The sequence below is a fragment of the Moschus berezovskii genome, chromosome 19, assembly GCF_049115385.1.
Source record: "Moschus berezovskii isolate FMDL1 chromosome 19, NW_MosBer_1.0, whole genome shotgun sequence".
Taxonomy (NCBI): Eukaryota; Metazoa; Chordata; class Mammalia; order Artiodactyla; family Moschidae; genus Moschus; species Moschus berezovskii.
Window position 1 is genome coordinate 65,820,021 of NC_142478.1, and position 14,110 is coordinate 65,834,130.

General features: G+C 50.7%; 1 protein-coding gene across 1 annotated transcript in view; it reads right to left on the minus strand.

The window, feature by feature from the left end:
* GCN1 (GCN1 activator of EIF2AK4) overlaps window positions 1-14,110 on the minus strand; it is a 54,106-nt gene that overhangs the window by 37,565 nt on the left and 2,431 nt on the right. Inside the window, exons 2-14 of the mRNA XM_055405593.2 lie at window positions 11,349-11,451; window positions 8,487-8,550; window positions 7,862-7,993; window positions 7,269-7,377; window positions 4,480-4,578; window positions 4,254-4,388; window positions 3,447-3,515; window positions 3,210-3,318; window positions 2,582-2,656; window positions 2,217-2,345; window positions 1,555-1,605; window positions 1,178-1,276; window positions 785-958 (exon numbers count right to left, since the gene is read on the minus strand). Of these exons, the coding sequence (XP_055261568.1) occupies window positions 785-958; window positions 1,178-1,276; window positions 1,555-1,605; window positions 2,217-2,345; window positions 2,582-2,656; window positions 3,210-3,318; window positions 3,447-3,515; window positions 4,254-4,388; window positions 4,480-4,578; window positions 7,269-7,377; window positions 7,862-7,993; window positions 8,487-8,550; window positions 11,349-11,451 (1,348 nt within the window). The remainder of the gene's footprint in view (window positions 1-784; window positions 959-1,177; window positions 1,277-1,554; window positions 1,606-2,216; window positions 2,346-2,581; window positions 2,657-3,209; window positions 3,319-3,446; window positions 3,516-4,253; window positions 4,389-4,479; window positions 4,579-7,268; window positions 7,378-7,861; window positions 7,994-8,486; window positions 8,551-11,348; window positions 11,452-14,110) is intronic.

The following is a 14,110-nucleotide window of genomic DNA, read 5'->3' on the forward strand; positions in this document are numbered from 1 at the left end:
CAGAATTTTTCACACACAAAAATGCATTTTATTTGGACAATGCCATGCTTTTGAATCCAAGAAATGTGTATTTTAAAGGTTTATTTGCTTTTAAAGTCTGGAACAGAACCAGAACTAGCTCCAGCTAGAGACAAGGTTAAACCAAGACTTGGCTATTTAGAACTCAATCTAAAGTCAACTTTGACCAGTGTAGCAAAGCTGCAAAGTGATACACGAGCTCGGACACAGAACAGAAGGGGGTCACCTTTCTAGAGGGTGGTCTGGAATCTCCCAGACACTTCTTTAGACACAGTCATCATCCATTTAAACTATAAGTGAAACACGAGTCCATCTCAGAGGTGGAAGTCAGTGTTAGAGATTTTCACCCTGGGGATCAAGCTCCTACACAGATTTGCTGTGACCCCTCACTGCACGTGGAAAGGAGGCAAGTGCCCAGATGACAGCTTTGCTGGCCCTGACGCAGGGCAGGACTGGTTTCTCACAGGTCCAGGGTAAAGATTACAATACATCAGTCTTATCAGAATCATATCTTCATGATTTCAGAAAACAGAGTGACAGGTTCTGGCTGTGGGTCCTCTCTGAATAAACTTTGTACTCTGAAGGTCTGATAAGGGGAGAAGTTAAAATCAAACGGGGCTCTGATTCTAGGCTTTGTGGATGACTAAGCTCGATGCTCCCAATGGACTCAGGAGGAAACAACGCAAAAAAGGCTGGACGGAAACGGCAAGCCCAGAGCGGCGACAACGCCCTGAAGACTGGGTCTCCTCTGCGGGGAGCCTCTCACCTCGGAAGCAGACCAACATGCACTGCAGGTAGGCGTGCCTCACGGCAGAGGTGGAGGTTTTAAGACTGAAGCCTTTCTTGAACCATTCAGTGAGCTTCTTGGGTACTTCCGTGGTGAAGCGGTGACACCAGAGAGCCAGGAGAGAGACAGCGTGAACCAAGGTGCCTTCATGAACTAGGGGGAGAAGTTGGAGCCCGGTCAGCCAGACGTCTTACACCCATGTCATATCACCGCGAGCCGCACGCGAAAGCAAGCCAGGTAAGGAAGTGGAAGCAGTGATGCTTTGGGGAGGGGAGGTAGGGCCTTCAGAAGGGGTCACCACAGGCCCCAAACGTGAAAACCGGGCTCAAACACAGGGCCTAGCTGCAGCCTCACTGTGCTGCCCAGAATTACCTTCTTGCTGGAGGAATGGGATGAAGAGTTCAGCCACGGTTCCGCTCAGGACTTGACTGGAAGGCCCTGACACCACATGATGACTGACACTCCCGATCCCTGGAAGGCGGGGGTTCCCTGCTCAGCCCCTGGTCAGCAGAGAACTGCCAACGCACCATCTTCCTGTTGCTGCCCCCCTCCCCAGCGGCCACGCCTCTCCTCTGGTCATCACTGACCCTCCCTCAATCTCCCATCAGACGTCCTGCCTTTTACAGAAGTCAGGCTGCGACGTCCAAGACTGTCAGAGACGTCAGGATCTAACAGATTCGCCGCGCCTGACGGTGGGGGTGACCCTCACCTACAAGCACACTTCCTGACCCCGCAGAGGAATTCTATACCTGAGAGAACACTCATCTTCTGGGCTACGATAGTTAGCTTCCCCTCCGAGCCTGAGAGGAGAGAGAGCAAAGATTCAGAATTCACATCTGCCACCTTTCCCAAGGCGGTGAACAAGGTAGTCACGCGTGTGACATCAAGACACACCGGGGGACTTCACTGTGGTCCAGTGGTTAAGATGCCATGTTCCCAATGCAGGGGGCCTGATTTCGATCCCTGGTCAGGGAACTAATCCCACAGGCCAAGTGATGTGGCCAAAAAAGGAAAAAAGAGAGAAAGAAAGTTTCTGATTCTAAAAGTAGTGCCTCTTTATCATGAAGTTGGGTTTAAAACCACACTTATTGGGTTTTTTTTTTCTGACTAAAGAAGTAAATATATTCTTGCAGAAAATGTGACGAACAGAAAAAATTTTTTAAAAATCTAAAAATCACCCATCTAAGAATATTACTTATATTTTGGTGTATTTTTCTCTTTTAACCTATGTGCACAAAAACATCTATACTTAAAACTGAGATCACCCCCATCCACACCGCTCTGCCTGTGCTTCTCTTCACATTCCTGACACAAGAAGACTCAGAGCACTGAGCTCCCATCAGGCCCTGGCGCCCAGGGAGTGCCAGAGCCTACACCTCAGTCATCCCCATGCCTGGAAAGGTGAGCCCACCTCCAAGGATAGCAAACAGGTGCCTGGCCAGGGCTTCCATCGCCGAGGAGTCACTGCACTGGCGGGCCAGGTTCCGCAGCGCCAGCACGGCTTCGTCCATTAGGCGAGGGCTGTTGGACTTCAGCTGACCTGGACACAGAGAGCCGCTGCTCAGAGCTGAGTAGCTCTCATCTTGGCCTTCCTGGCTCCCAACTCATCCATCCTGGCTCTGTGTTCTCATGATAAGGATCTCAGGAAAGAAACTCCACGCCTGTAGTTTATTTCTAAACAGGGCTGTCTCATGCCCCTTCTTCTACAATTGGGACAAGTGCAACCAAAAACCCAAGGTGTCATTCGAGGGGCAGGAGAGGGGTCGGGACACTCACCAGCCAGTCCTTTCCCAATGTCCAGGGCATACTGGCTGAGATCCAGAGTCACTGATGCCAGCAGACTGGAAATAGCTGAGGGGGACAGAAGGCACATACCACGTTGACCTCAGAGGGAAAATGCCCGTTTCTGCCCGGTCCCCCAGTCAACACTCAGGCCTGCTATCTAGCCACACAAAACACGACCACTTTTCACCTCTATATGGTCACACCTTTGTCCCTCGGATCTGCTGTAAAGCTGTACACTGCCCCATCCCTACAGCAAAATCTGTGCCCCCAACACTCCCCCTATACCTCTTACCAAGATAAAAAGGGACAGAGACTCAACTCTCACATCCTAGGGTTTCAAATACACTGCACACCAAGGTTCTCAGACCTCTAAAAATGCATGGATGCAGCATTTTCAATGGGTACATTTCTGCACACTCTTTCAACAAGAGGGCCCATTACTTTCAATGTACTCTCGAAAGGGTCCCTAAATCTCCTTCTTGAGGGGCCCAACGAGGTACACAGTGAATACAGCCTCCCCCCACACCTCCCATAAACACTGCCTGTTGCCAAGCTGCTGCGATCTGGCTCACTGGGTGACGTCATCTCCCTCCCACTGTCCTGGCTGGCAGCAACCTACTTTCAATGACATTCTCTGGACTCCTCAGTAAGGACTTCTGTATGGTGGGCAGGACCAGATCCTTAAACTCCGAGTGGGACATGTACCGGAGCAGAGGGGCACAGTTATCCTGCCAAGAGAAAGGGGTCAGGCACCCGGCCCTTGTGGGAACAGACTGAGAATAAAGGATGGCTCCGAATCACAGAATTTAAAAGGGGATTCAGCTGGACGGACGAGGAAGGGCCACCACTCACTCACCAACAGATACTTCTGAGGCTTCACTTTGCTCATCAGGATGTTCTTCACGTAAAAGTCTAGCAGCGCACTCTGGGGAAGAGACACCTGTCGGACCCTGGCGCTCTGAGGTCCCTCTTGTGCAAGCGTTTCTGAACAGTACCCATCAGGGCCCCAAACATCACGGAATCAAGCATGGAAATGCCAGTGTCCACGCCATTCCCCAACGAAAAGCCCTCCACAGCTTTCCATGGCTCCTGGGATCAAGTCCAGGCCCCTGGCGTGGCTCACAGGCCTGCTGGCTCCTCTCTCACCCAGGCAGCCATGTACCACCCACATTCTGGCCCACACACTGCTCTCTCTGCCCCAAATGCCCTTCCTTGCCTCCTGGCCTTGTTAACACCTCTTCACCCTTTAAGTTCCTTCCTGCCACAGAGTATCACAGCCTCTCGCATGGTTCCTCTTGAAGCATGTTTCACACATACGACAAGATGCCGCTGTGCCTAACAGCCTGCTCCTCAGACTCAGCCCTGCCCGGGCAGGGATCACGGCCCCCTCGCTCACCACTGCACCCCCAACACCTGGCACAGAGGTTGGCATAAGGCAGCTGCTCAGGGGTAAGTGACTCAGCAACAGCACGAACAGGCAAATCAGCATCCCAGTAACTGCAGCAGGGCCCACCCCAGCCAGAACCAGAGAGGAAACGTTCCCACTCCTCACACATCACTGCAAAAGGCCAGGGTCTTGGGAAAAGAAGCCAGCCAACTTCAGGTGAGGCCAGTGGCTGGGGCCACCAGGGGAAAACGTGCTCCCCACCCAGCGTCCACTTGCCTTGTACTGGTTGACCATGTCCATCTCCTTGTGGCTCGTGCAGAACTGCACCAGCAGCCCCAGCATGCCTGCGTAGCTCTGGTTGGGCTCCAGACTGAGAATGGCTGACAAGTACTGCTCCACCAGCCCGGGGTTCTGAGGAGGAACAGGGAGGGCAGGGGTATCAGACAGCAGTGGGGGTGCGCAGAGGAAGCAGTGCCCGTCACCCACCGTGGCCTCCTGTCACCTCTCTCCACAGCTTGGTGAGCTTCTTCACGGCACTGTCCACGGCGTGCTTGTGGGAGCCGCCCAGCACCTCCAGCAGGAGCAGGCACTGCACCTCCACCTGCGGGAACAGGGGCACTTGGGTCCAGACGGAAAACGGGAGCAGAGGACCCGTGGCCCTCACAGCCTGCCCAAGGCCTCCGTCAGGCCCACCGGCCGGAACCTGAGGTCATCTCCACCAGGCCTCTCCCACCCGACTCCAGCCAGACCCCCTTCCCTCCACCCCCCGACCCCCCACTCAACCCCTGTCCCAGAATTACATCTGTTCACTCAAGCACTTCGTAAGTAAGTGTCTGCTGAACACCTACTGTGAGTCAGACAATGAAAACACCAGGAGAATAAGACAGATACGGTCCTTGCTTTCATGCACCTCACAATCCAGAGGGAGAAAGAGATACTAAACAAATAAACACACAAATGAACACATAATTACAGCAAAGGAAGTGCCATGTGGAGAAAGGGTAAGCTCTGTTTCATGTATTTCTTCATCTGCTTTGACTATTTCCTCATTAATTCCCAGGCAGTGAGCGCTGATGAAATGGCAGGCACTAGGCTAGGCACTGTGGGTACAGAAGTCAAGACTGATAGGCTAATCCTGCCTGCGGGGAGCTCACAGTCCGATCCGGAGTGGACACATAACAGCGCTCAGTCAACAAGTCTCACAGAGTCTGTATGGGCCAGAAGCACCTGAGTTCACTGGTGTGACTGCCACCCTGAGAAAGAGGGCATGCCAAAGAAGCCAGCCGGCTTCCATCTGTACGTGTACAAAGTGGGAGGTGCACACCGTTATTCACGGCCACGCTCTTTATGCAGAGAGGTTGTAAGCAATGCAAACGGTCATCAACAGGGGACTGGTTATATACCATTGATACATCCACTCAAAGGATTAGTAATAGTCATAAAGAACGAGAAGCTCTTTATATAATACTCTAGGACAAATTCTAAATCTGGTTAAAGAAAAAAACACAAGATGAGACAAAAAGTTTATATGCCTGCTATCATTTGTATAAAAAAAACCCACTTAATCACATACACAGGGAATATGTGCACAAGGAACTAGCTCTAGTGGGGACCGAGACGCCTGTAGAAGGGGAGGGAATGACACTGGTGTGTCATTCAACACTGGCTGAATATTGAACTTTTTAAAAAATTATTATTAAAATAGCTTTTTAAGCCTGCTGACATCTCATTCAGAACTATACTGCTATTCCTTCTTCCTGAAATGCTCTAACCCTTCATCTGGGCATGGCTTCTTCTTTCATACCCTTCGGGTCTCTGCTCAAACGGTACCTCCTCCAGAGGCCTCCCTCCCACCACTAGCATATGCCCTCTCTCTATCCTCCCGCCTGCTTTTCTGCTGTGCGACTCTTATCACTCAAATGTGGACCTATTTGCATCCAGCCTCTCCCCAGGACTGTAAGCTATGAGAAAGCAAGGTCCTCTTCCTTGTCCGCTGCTTCAGCCTCAGCTCCGCCAACAGCACCCAGCACACAGGGAGCCCTCAACAAATACTTCAGCAGCTGAATGAACTGCCACCTATGTGTAGAGTCAACATGAGCAACGAGCAAAGGAAAAGCTCTTGATGTATCCTGTCCCATAAACACAACACGACGGGGTTGACCCCTCCAGCTCACTAACCCACAAGCACACCGACTTACTTCGGGTAGTGGTTCTGAGAAGTCACTGGAGACGCACCAATGAGAGGGCCCGTGAGATCAACCATCTTATAAGAAGACCTTTTGGTAACCATGGAACCTACACTCCAAAGGTGGGTTTGGAGTATATCCACTGCTTGTGAAGTTTCAGTGTTCTTATCCTCCGGTCAACTGCTGATGGCCAATCTATGGTCATCCCCAGGAGTGTGCTGGACAAGCTCCCAGGGGTGAGGCCTCAACGAGTCTTACAAGCTGGCTGTGTCCAGCAGAGGTGCTGAAGGTTTTCTAATGCCACGTGTTCACCTGCACAGCCCTCTCCAAGTTTCCACAGCCCTTTCACACCTCTTCTGGGCCCATCTTCATGACAACTCTTTGAGGTGGATGGGTGGGTGGTACTTGTTCCCATTTTCTCAGTAATGGGAAATGGACTCAGAAACTAAATTAAGTACTTGGCCAAATCTCAAGGCCAAGAATCAAATCCACACCAAGATCCTCAGACTCCTTTTTGTTAAAAGTGTGACACCTTTCCTCTTGCCCTCCACTATGCATATCGAGATATTCAAGAGAACCTCCCAACCTGGCCTGTGAGGCCATCTCTGGTTAGCAGACATGCTGAAAGGTGAGGAAGGGAAAATGGAAAGAGCAGGCATAGAACGGGGAGGAGAGAATTTAAGGATCAAAGCACATGGCAAGAATCCCACTCCATTGGCCAGTTCAGCACTAAAATCCAAACACAGGGAAAGGAATGCTTAATCAGAAAAAAAGCAGAGTGATTTACACTGTTTTCCGGTTTCCTAGTTTTTTGGCTGTCTTCCCTACTCTGGCCTTCATGAAGGCAGGGACCGCGCCTCTCTTGCTCATCCCTGTGTCTCAGGTCCCAGAGCCTAGCCCACACCCGATCCAGGAAAGCTCCCAGATATCTGATACACAGATGAATGTTATGCTGCACTCACACCCATCCACCAAAGTCACACACCTCAGGGTGACTCAAGAGCGCCCGGTCACCCGGCCCTGAGGAGAGCACTGGCCAGAGAAGGTGCTTAAACACATCCCAACTCTGTGCAGAGAGCCGACTCCAAAGACACAGGGGACCTACCAGTTTGTTCCAGATGTCTCCCTGCCGCTTGGCTCTCAAGGGAAAGACGATGCGTACCAGTAGGCCGGTCCAGGACAGGGCCAGCAAGGCGGCCGAGCCGCTGCTCTTACTGGGAGGGGAGGGGAGCAAAGGGGAGAGGTCAGAGTAGCAGCCTCTACCTGAGGACAAGGGCTCCCCACAGGGCCCTGCCTGGCACATAGGACCCTCCGCTGACCTACAACTGGATAGAACCGGACACCGGTTCTCCACAAACCACATGTGACAACTCAGGACAAGGAGCGCCGAGCCCCGCCTTTCAGCACTCACAACTATAAAATCCACAGGATGCTTTCCCACGTCTAGGGCCTGGCGAGGTTGGTGGGGAGGTATTTGGTTTCTCCTTAAAATGGCCTTGCTGCCCCTAGTTTCCCAGGAAAGCAGTCTCTCTGCTGGGCCTGACATCCTGGCTTCTCCCTCCATCCGGAAGGCAAACCGCCGGCATCCCCCAAGACTGCAAAGGGGAAAGGGGTGGGCGTGGCCACCGCAGCTGGTCTGCACGGGCTCCTCCCGAGAAGGCCTCCAAAGCCCCGGGTGCCACCAGCTTCCCCTCTTACCTGGGGACGCCCGCTTTGGAGCCGATGCCTGAGGACTGCAGACAATGCAGAAGGTTCTTGGCAGTGGCTTCAGGCTGGGCCTCGGCCAGCTGCTGGATGGCTGCCTGCAGGGCCCGGCGCGAGGCTGCATCCCTGGAGGAGGGGCGAAGGCCAAGGTGAACATGTGGACCTGGGGCATGGGGTGGGCAGGGGGCTTCGGCCAAGACCTGTCTTTCCAGGAAAATGACACTGCACTGTATTTCAGAGTGTCACAGATCAGGCGATTTGGAAGTATCTGAGTAAATCTACCTCATCCCAGAGTTCTGGAAGCAGCTAACAAAGGGCAAGGAGCCCGAAGGCTGTACGGGCAACATCTGCATTTATAGAGCACTCACTACAGGGCTCACGTGAGGCCAAGTGCTTTCACACGCACAAGTGAAAACACACAGAGTAAGCAAGAACTTCACACGAACCAGCACGAAAGCATGACCCCTAGTCCACAGAGGAGGAAACTGAGGCACAGAGAGGTTCCATAACCTGCCCAGGACACAGGCAGTCTGGCTCCAAAGCCCGGGCTCTAACCACTGCCCTCTACCACCTCTCCGCACGAAGTGCTCTGGACACTGGGCTGTTGGCTGGGACTCGCCTGTATCGATGCAGGGTCAAGCAGAAGAGTTTGCAGAGGCCTTTCACAGCTCCCTCCGGCAGATCTAAAACCAAAGATTACACAGAGGTTAGTTAGGAAGCACTGTCGACACTTCCTGGGCACTGGCCCAGGAATAACAACACCCAACATTGAATTGGAGCTCACGAGGCACAGGCCCTGCTCTAAGCACTTGACACACATTAACTCAGTTCCTGTAAGGTGGGTACTGCGATTGAGCCCATTTTTAAGAAGAAGAAACCAGGCACAGAAAACTAAGCAGGCCAGGCAACAGAAAGAGAAGCTGGTGGAACAACAGTGCTCAGTAACAGACAGCCAACCTGTGATGGCTCTGCAGACCAGGCTGAAGCCCAAGGATGAAGGGAGGAGGGTCTGATGGGGAAATGGAAGCTGAGTGTCAGACACACCAGGAGGCTCAGGAAGGGCTCTCCCAGGCCCCCGAGTGACGGGGGGATGACAGAGGAGGAGCGCGGACCCTGCCAGCTCCCGCAGCGCCCTGAGCCTGGCACTGGCCCACCTGATTTGAGAATGTCTCAGTAACTGAGGAAAAGAGACTGGGGCCAGGAACAAGTGGCTAAGAGCTTCCCCAATGGCTCAGCAGGTAAAAAATCTGCCTGCAATGCAGGAGACACAGGAGACGAGGGTTTGATCCCTGGGTAGGGAAGATCCCCTGGAGAAGGAAATGGCAACTCACTCCAGTATTCTTCCCAGAAAAATCCCATGGACAGAGGAGTCTGGGGGACGACAGTCCAGTGGGTCGCAAAGAGTCAGACGTGACCGAGAGACTAAGCACAGCAGAGGAGAACAGCAGTTAGTAACCGCTAACAGACACGGGGGCTGGTAAGAGCCAGGCACTATCCCTGCATGATCGCATTCCCTGCTTATGCTCACCCTGTGAGGGAGGCGCAGCCTTACTATCTCCACACTCAACGCAAGAAGGCAGGTTCACAGCTGAAGGAACCTGGACCGGGTCCCGCAGCCTGGAGGCAGCAGAGCCGTGGCCAGAACAGAGAGCCCGTCACCTCCGACTGTGCTGAGGGCCTGTGACTGGCAAGGCCAGCCCCAGCAAACCCACCTCGCTAGCCTCAGGCTTCAGCTTCAGGGAGGCAGGGCTGAGGCGAGCACCGGAGGCCGTGGGGCCAGGCGGGGCTGAGCCCGGCTGGGCACCCGCCTCCAGGGTTTGTCGGCCTCTGAAAAGGCCTTCCAGCTCCTTGCCCCGCCTTGGATGAACCCACCTGGGAACCTGGGACCCTAACACAAGGAGAGGCCAGAATAACTATCACTACACAACGGCTCCACAGACTCCGAAAATGAGGAAATTGAGTACTATTTCATGTGGGGAGTTCACTTCCCCCAAACGACCTGCATATCAAAGGCAAACATTTTACAAATATGATTCGTGCTGAACTGTAGAATTTCAGGGTGACTGGGGAGTAAAATCACCCTGGAAAGGCCTGAGTAGTTCATAAACTTCACCCACATGTGTCGAACTCCTTACTCCACAAATTGGGGGGAAAGGGTAGTACTTGGCAGTTACTTAGCAGGGAGTCAGCCATTAGGGTTAGGGTGGACAGCCAGCATCTGTCATGTGGCAGCCTTCATTAACTAGAACCCTGCTGAGAAATGACCAGAAGGACTTCTGAAGGTGCCATAAACTCATGCACTAAAGCTCTGATACACAGCAGAATCTCTCAGAAGCTCACGAACAGCAATTTACTTAATTTACACACAACGCTAACAAGCTTGGGTATGTAACCAGGCGACAGCAGATCAGAAGCAGCAAATGACAGCGTGGGTGAGACAGTGGAAGAAGGCTCTTTCCTAACAAGAAGTGAAAGCTGACAGAAACGGAGATCCAACTCTTTACCACCACGGTTCTCAAACTGCAGCAAACATGGGGATCAGCTGGGGAGCTCGTTAAAACACAGGTGCTGGGCTCTACCCCCGGAGTTTTCATGAATCTGTGTCTCTGGGGGTGGAGCTGAGATTCTATTATCTCAAACAAATTCTCAGGTGATGCTGATACTGCTGGTCTGGGGACCACATTTTGAGAACCAACACTGTATAGAAAAAACACACCAAAAGGAAACTCAAAAACTAACGAGGATTTTATAGCACAGGGAATGCTGCTCAATTTTATGTGGCAGCCTGAATCGGAGGGGAGTTCTGGGGAGAATGAATACGTGTATATGTGACTGAGTCCCTTCACTGCTCACCGGAAACTATCACAGCATTGTTAATCAGCTACACCCCAACACAAAATTAAAAGATAAAAAACCAACTAATGAAGATTTATTGGTTGAAGGCAAACTAGTCTTATACACGCCCCCATAGTTTGCTGTAAGAGCCCTCAGTTATGGTACAGAATCAGAATAACTACATGTGCTCAGCATTTCCCAAAATATGCTGCCCAGACTCTGAATATGTTTTCAGCAAAAAAGAGGTTCAAGGAAACACTGGATTAAAAGGGACATCTCCTCAAGGATCTTGGAATCCTTCACTAGCCAATCACTAGTTACCATCTTGCTGATTTTCATGGAATGCTGGGAAAAACAGTGCCTTCAGTCATTAAAAAAAAAAAGTTTTTGCATCTAATAAATTACTTAAGGAAAACTGTTGGCATCTATTACAACTATTTCCAGTCAAAATGGTTAAAACTGTTAAAAGCTTTGGCACCTAGAAGGATAAACTCTCCACCAACCCAACTGTTTCAATGCGCATTTATAACAAGCAAATACAGACAGTGAAGACAGAAGTTGCTGGAAGCAGGGAAAAGAAGCCCATGGTTCTAAACAGAAAGCCCGATTTAGTCTGAAATGAAATCAGTGACGTGGAAATAAATACCTTTTCCGGCAACACATTTCCCCAGCTCACTGAGGATTTCTCTCCGTTCCTTCACACTGGCTGTTGTCACCTTCCCTGCAAAACGCTTTAGTGTCTCAGAAACCTGCGAAGACCAAGCCCACAGAGAAAATGCCACCAGTCAGACTACAAAACGTTAGCGGGGAGGGAGAAGAAGGGCGTGCTCAGGGAGGGCCGTGCAGGGCTCAGAGAGGCTCCCTCTAACCCAGGGCTTCTCAATCTCCACTTTGGGGGCCGACTTTCACTCCTGACTTTGGGGGCTGCCTTTACACCCGGTAGGACCTTGAGCAGTGCTCCTGGCCTCCAACCCCTGAACACCAGTAGCAGCACACCACCCTCCCACCACAGCTGAGGCAATCCCAACTGCTTCTAGACACTGTCAAACGCCTCCTGGAGGACAAAATCACCCCCAGTTGAGATGCACTGCTTTTAACCCAACCAGTCAGCCAGTTAAACTTTGGGCAAAAAGAGGCAAGGCTTAAGGCAAAAACCTCAAGACACAAAACATCCTTTCTGGGACTTCCCTGGTGGTCCCTTGGCTAAGACTCCACGCTCCCAATGCAGGGGCCCTGGGTTCGATCCCTGGTCAGGGAACTAGAGCCCACATGCCACAACTAAGAGTCTGCATGCCCAACTAAGACTCAGCTCAGCCAACTACGTAAATAAGTATTTTCTGAAAAAGAAAAAAAAATATCCTTTCTGAAGTAAGCAAAATATACGGAGGGCCTACTATGTGCCCGATATGTTCCCTTTATATTATCTCTTATAAGCCTCCTGTAATGAGGAGTATCCTGGCAAGTCATAAGCACAGTTGGCTAAAGGGTAAAAGGTTAAGAAACTGAATCCCAGTTCAGCCTCCTACCGGCTGTGGAAACTCAGTCAAATTATGTCATCTGTTTGACCTTCAGGTTTCCCATCTCTTCAATGTAGAAAACAGCACCTACCTCATGACTGTTATGGGGAATAAATGGGAGAGTATATGTAGAGCATTACTCTCACCGAGAGCACAAAATCAGCTACTACTAACCAGCAAGCCTTCAAGACATGCATCGTATTCCCCATTTGACGGGTGATGAAGAAACCGACCCCCAGAGGGGAAGCCACTGCTCAGACTGGAGTCGAGAGCACAGCACCTGCATTTCTGAAACTAAACCTGAAACCAGCAAGTGGAGAAACTGAGGCGATCAAGTCCTTAGCGATCAACCACCATCCACGTTACAACTGCCTCCCTTGCACAGGGACACAGCACAAGACCTGGAAAGAGGGGCGGTTTGCAAATACTCCTGAAAATCTGCTCCTGAACAATATTCCATAGCGGTGTTCCCCAACGCTTCTGGCACCCTAGACTGATTTTGTGGAAGACAATTTTTCCACGGACTGGGGAGACGGGGGGAATGGTTTGGGGATGATGTGAGCACATTACATTTACTGTGCACTTTAGTTATATTGTTATAACATCAGCTCCACCTCAGACCATCAGGCATTAGATACCAGAGGCTGGGGACCTCTGTTCTACAGGCTACAAAGCAGGCAGATCATGGATATGAGCAGTAGAGCAGGGCACAGACCCAAGTGACCAACTCCTGCCCTCTTTTTCTTTTGAGGGTATTTGACAGACAGGCCTTTTTAGAAGAGTAAGACTTAAGGGTGCATCAGTTCAGTTCAGTTGCTCAGTCGTGTCCAACTCTTTGCGACCCCATGAATGCCAGGCCTCCCTGTTTATCACCAACTCCCGGAGTTCACTCAAACTCATGTCCATCGGGTCAGTGATGCCATCCAGCCATCTCATTCTCTGTCGTCCCCTTCTCCTCCTGCCCCGAATCCCTCCCAGCATCAGAGTCCTTTCCAGTGAGTCAACTCTTCGACAAGTAAAATAATGCTGAGTTCTTCTTATAGTTAAACCTTTGCCACAATTCTATCAGCAATGAATAAAATCATGTGTAAAACTCCATCTTCTACATAAAGGATCTGTTTACTGTCTTTTGCTCTTATAGTCATTCATGCATATAATTAAAGAGTCAAAAAGTTCTGGGAGGTTTGCTCTAAAAACCATGCTCTAAGTTCCATGCCCTCACACACAAGCACAATCTCTTTCACCAACAATGGCTGATTATTTCAGTAATTATTCCTCAAGTTTCATAATATACGTTAGTCCAGTAATTCAGTGTTTACATGCAACTAGTATTCAACTTCCGTTTAATGAACTATGTTTGCTCTCTTGCACAGCTTTTTAAAATTAACCCTGGAGTTGAATAATGAGCCCTTCATTCTCTCCACTCTCAGTTTGCCTTGTTTTATCTGTTCTAATTAACCATTCAATCTCACAGTTTGCCCCGTGTCTAAATCTCAATACACTGATGCAGATCGTGCAGTCTGACCAAATTCCACCTTCCCAAAGAGGTCTCTCCCAGTTTTCTGAGCTGTCCTGATTTGGTGTGTGATCGCTACAGCTGGGACGCGGTTTATCACCCTGAGAATGTACACTTTTTGTGTGTCTGGGAGAACCACACACTCCATCTTGTGAAGTCCTTGCAGGTTTGAAAATGTTCTGACCTCATACCTGAAGTTTGTCTGAATACAGAATGCTAGATTGAAATTTTCCTTCAGAATACTGAAGATTTTTCTCCACTGAGTTCTAGCATTCAGTATGGTTGGGAACCCCCATGCCATTCTGATTCTCGATCCTTTGTCTGAGATCTGATATTTCCCCCCGGAAGTTTCTAAGATCTTTTTGTATCCAAGGT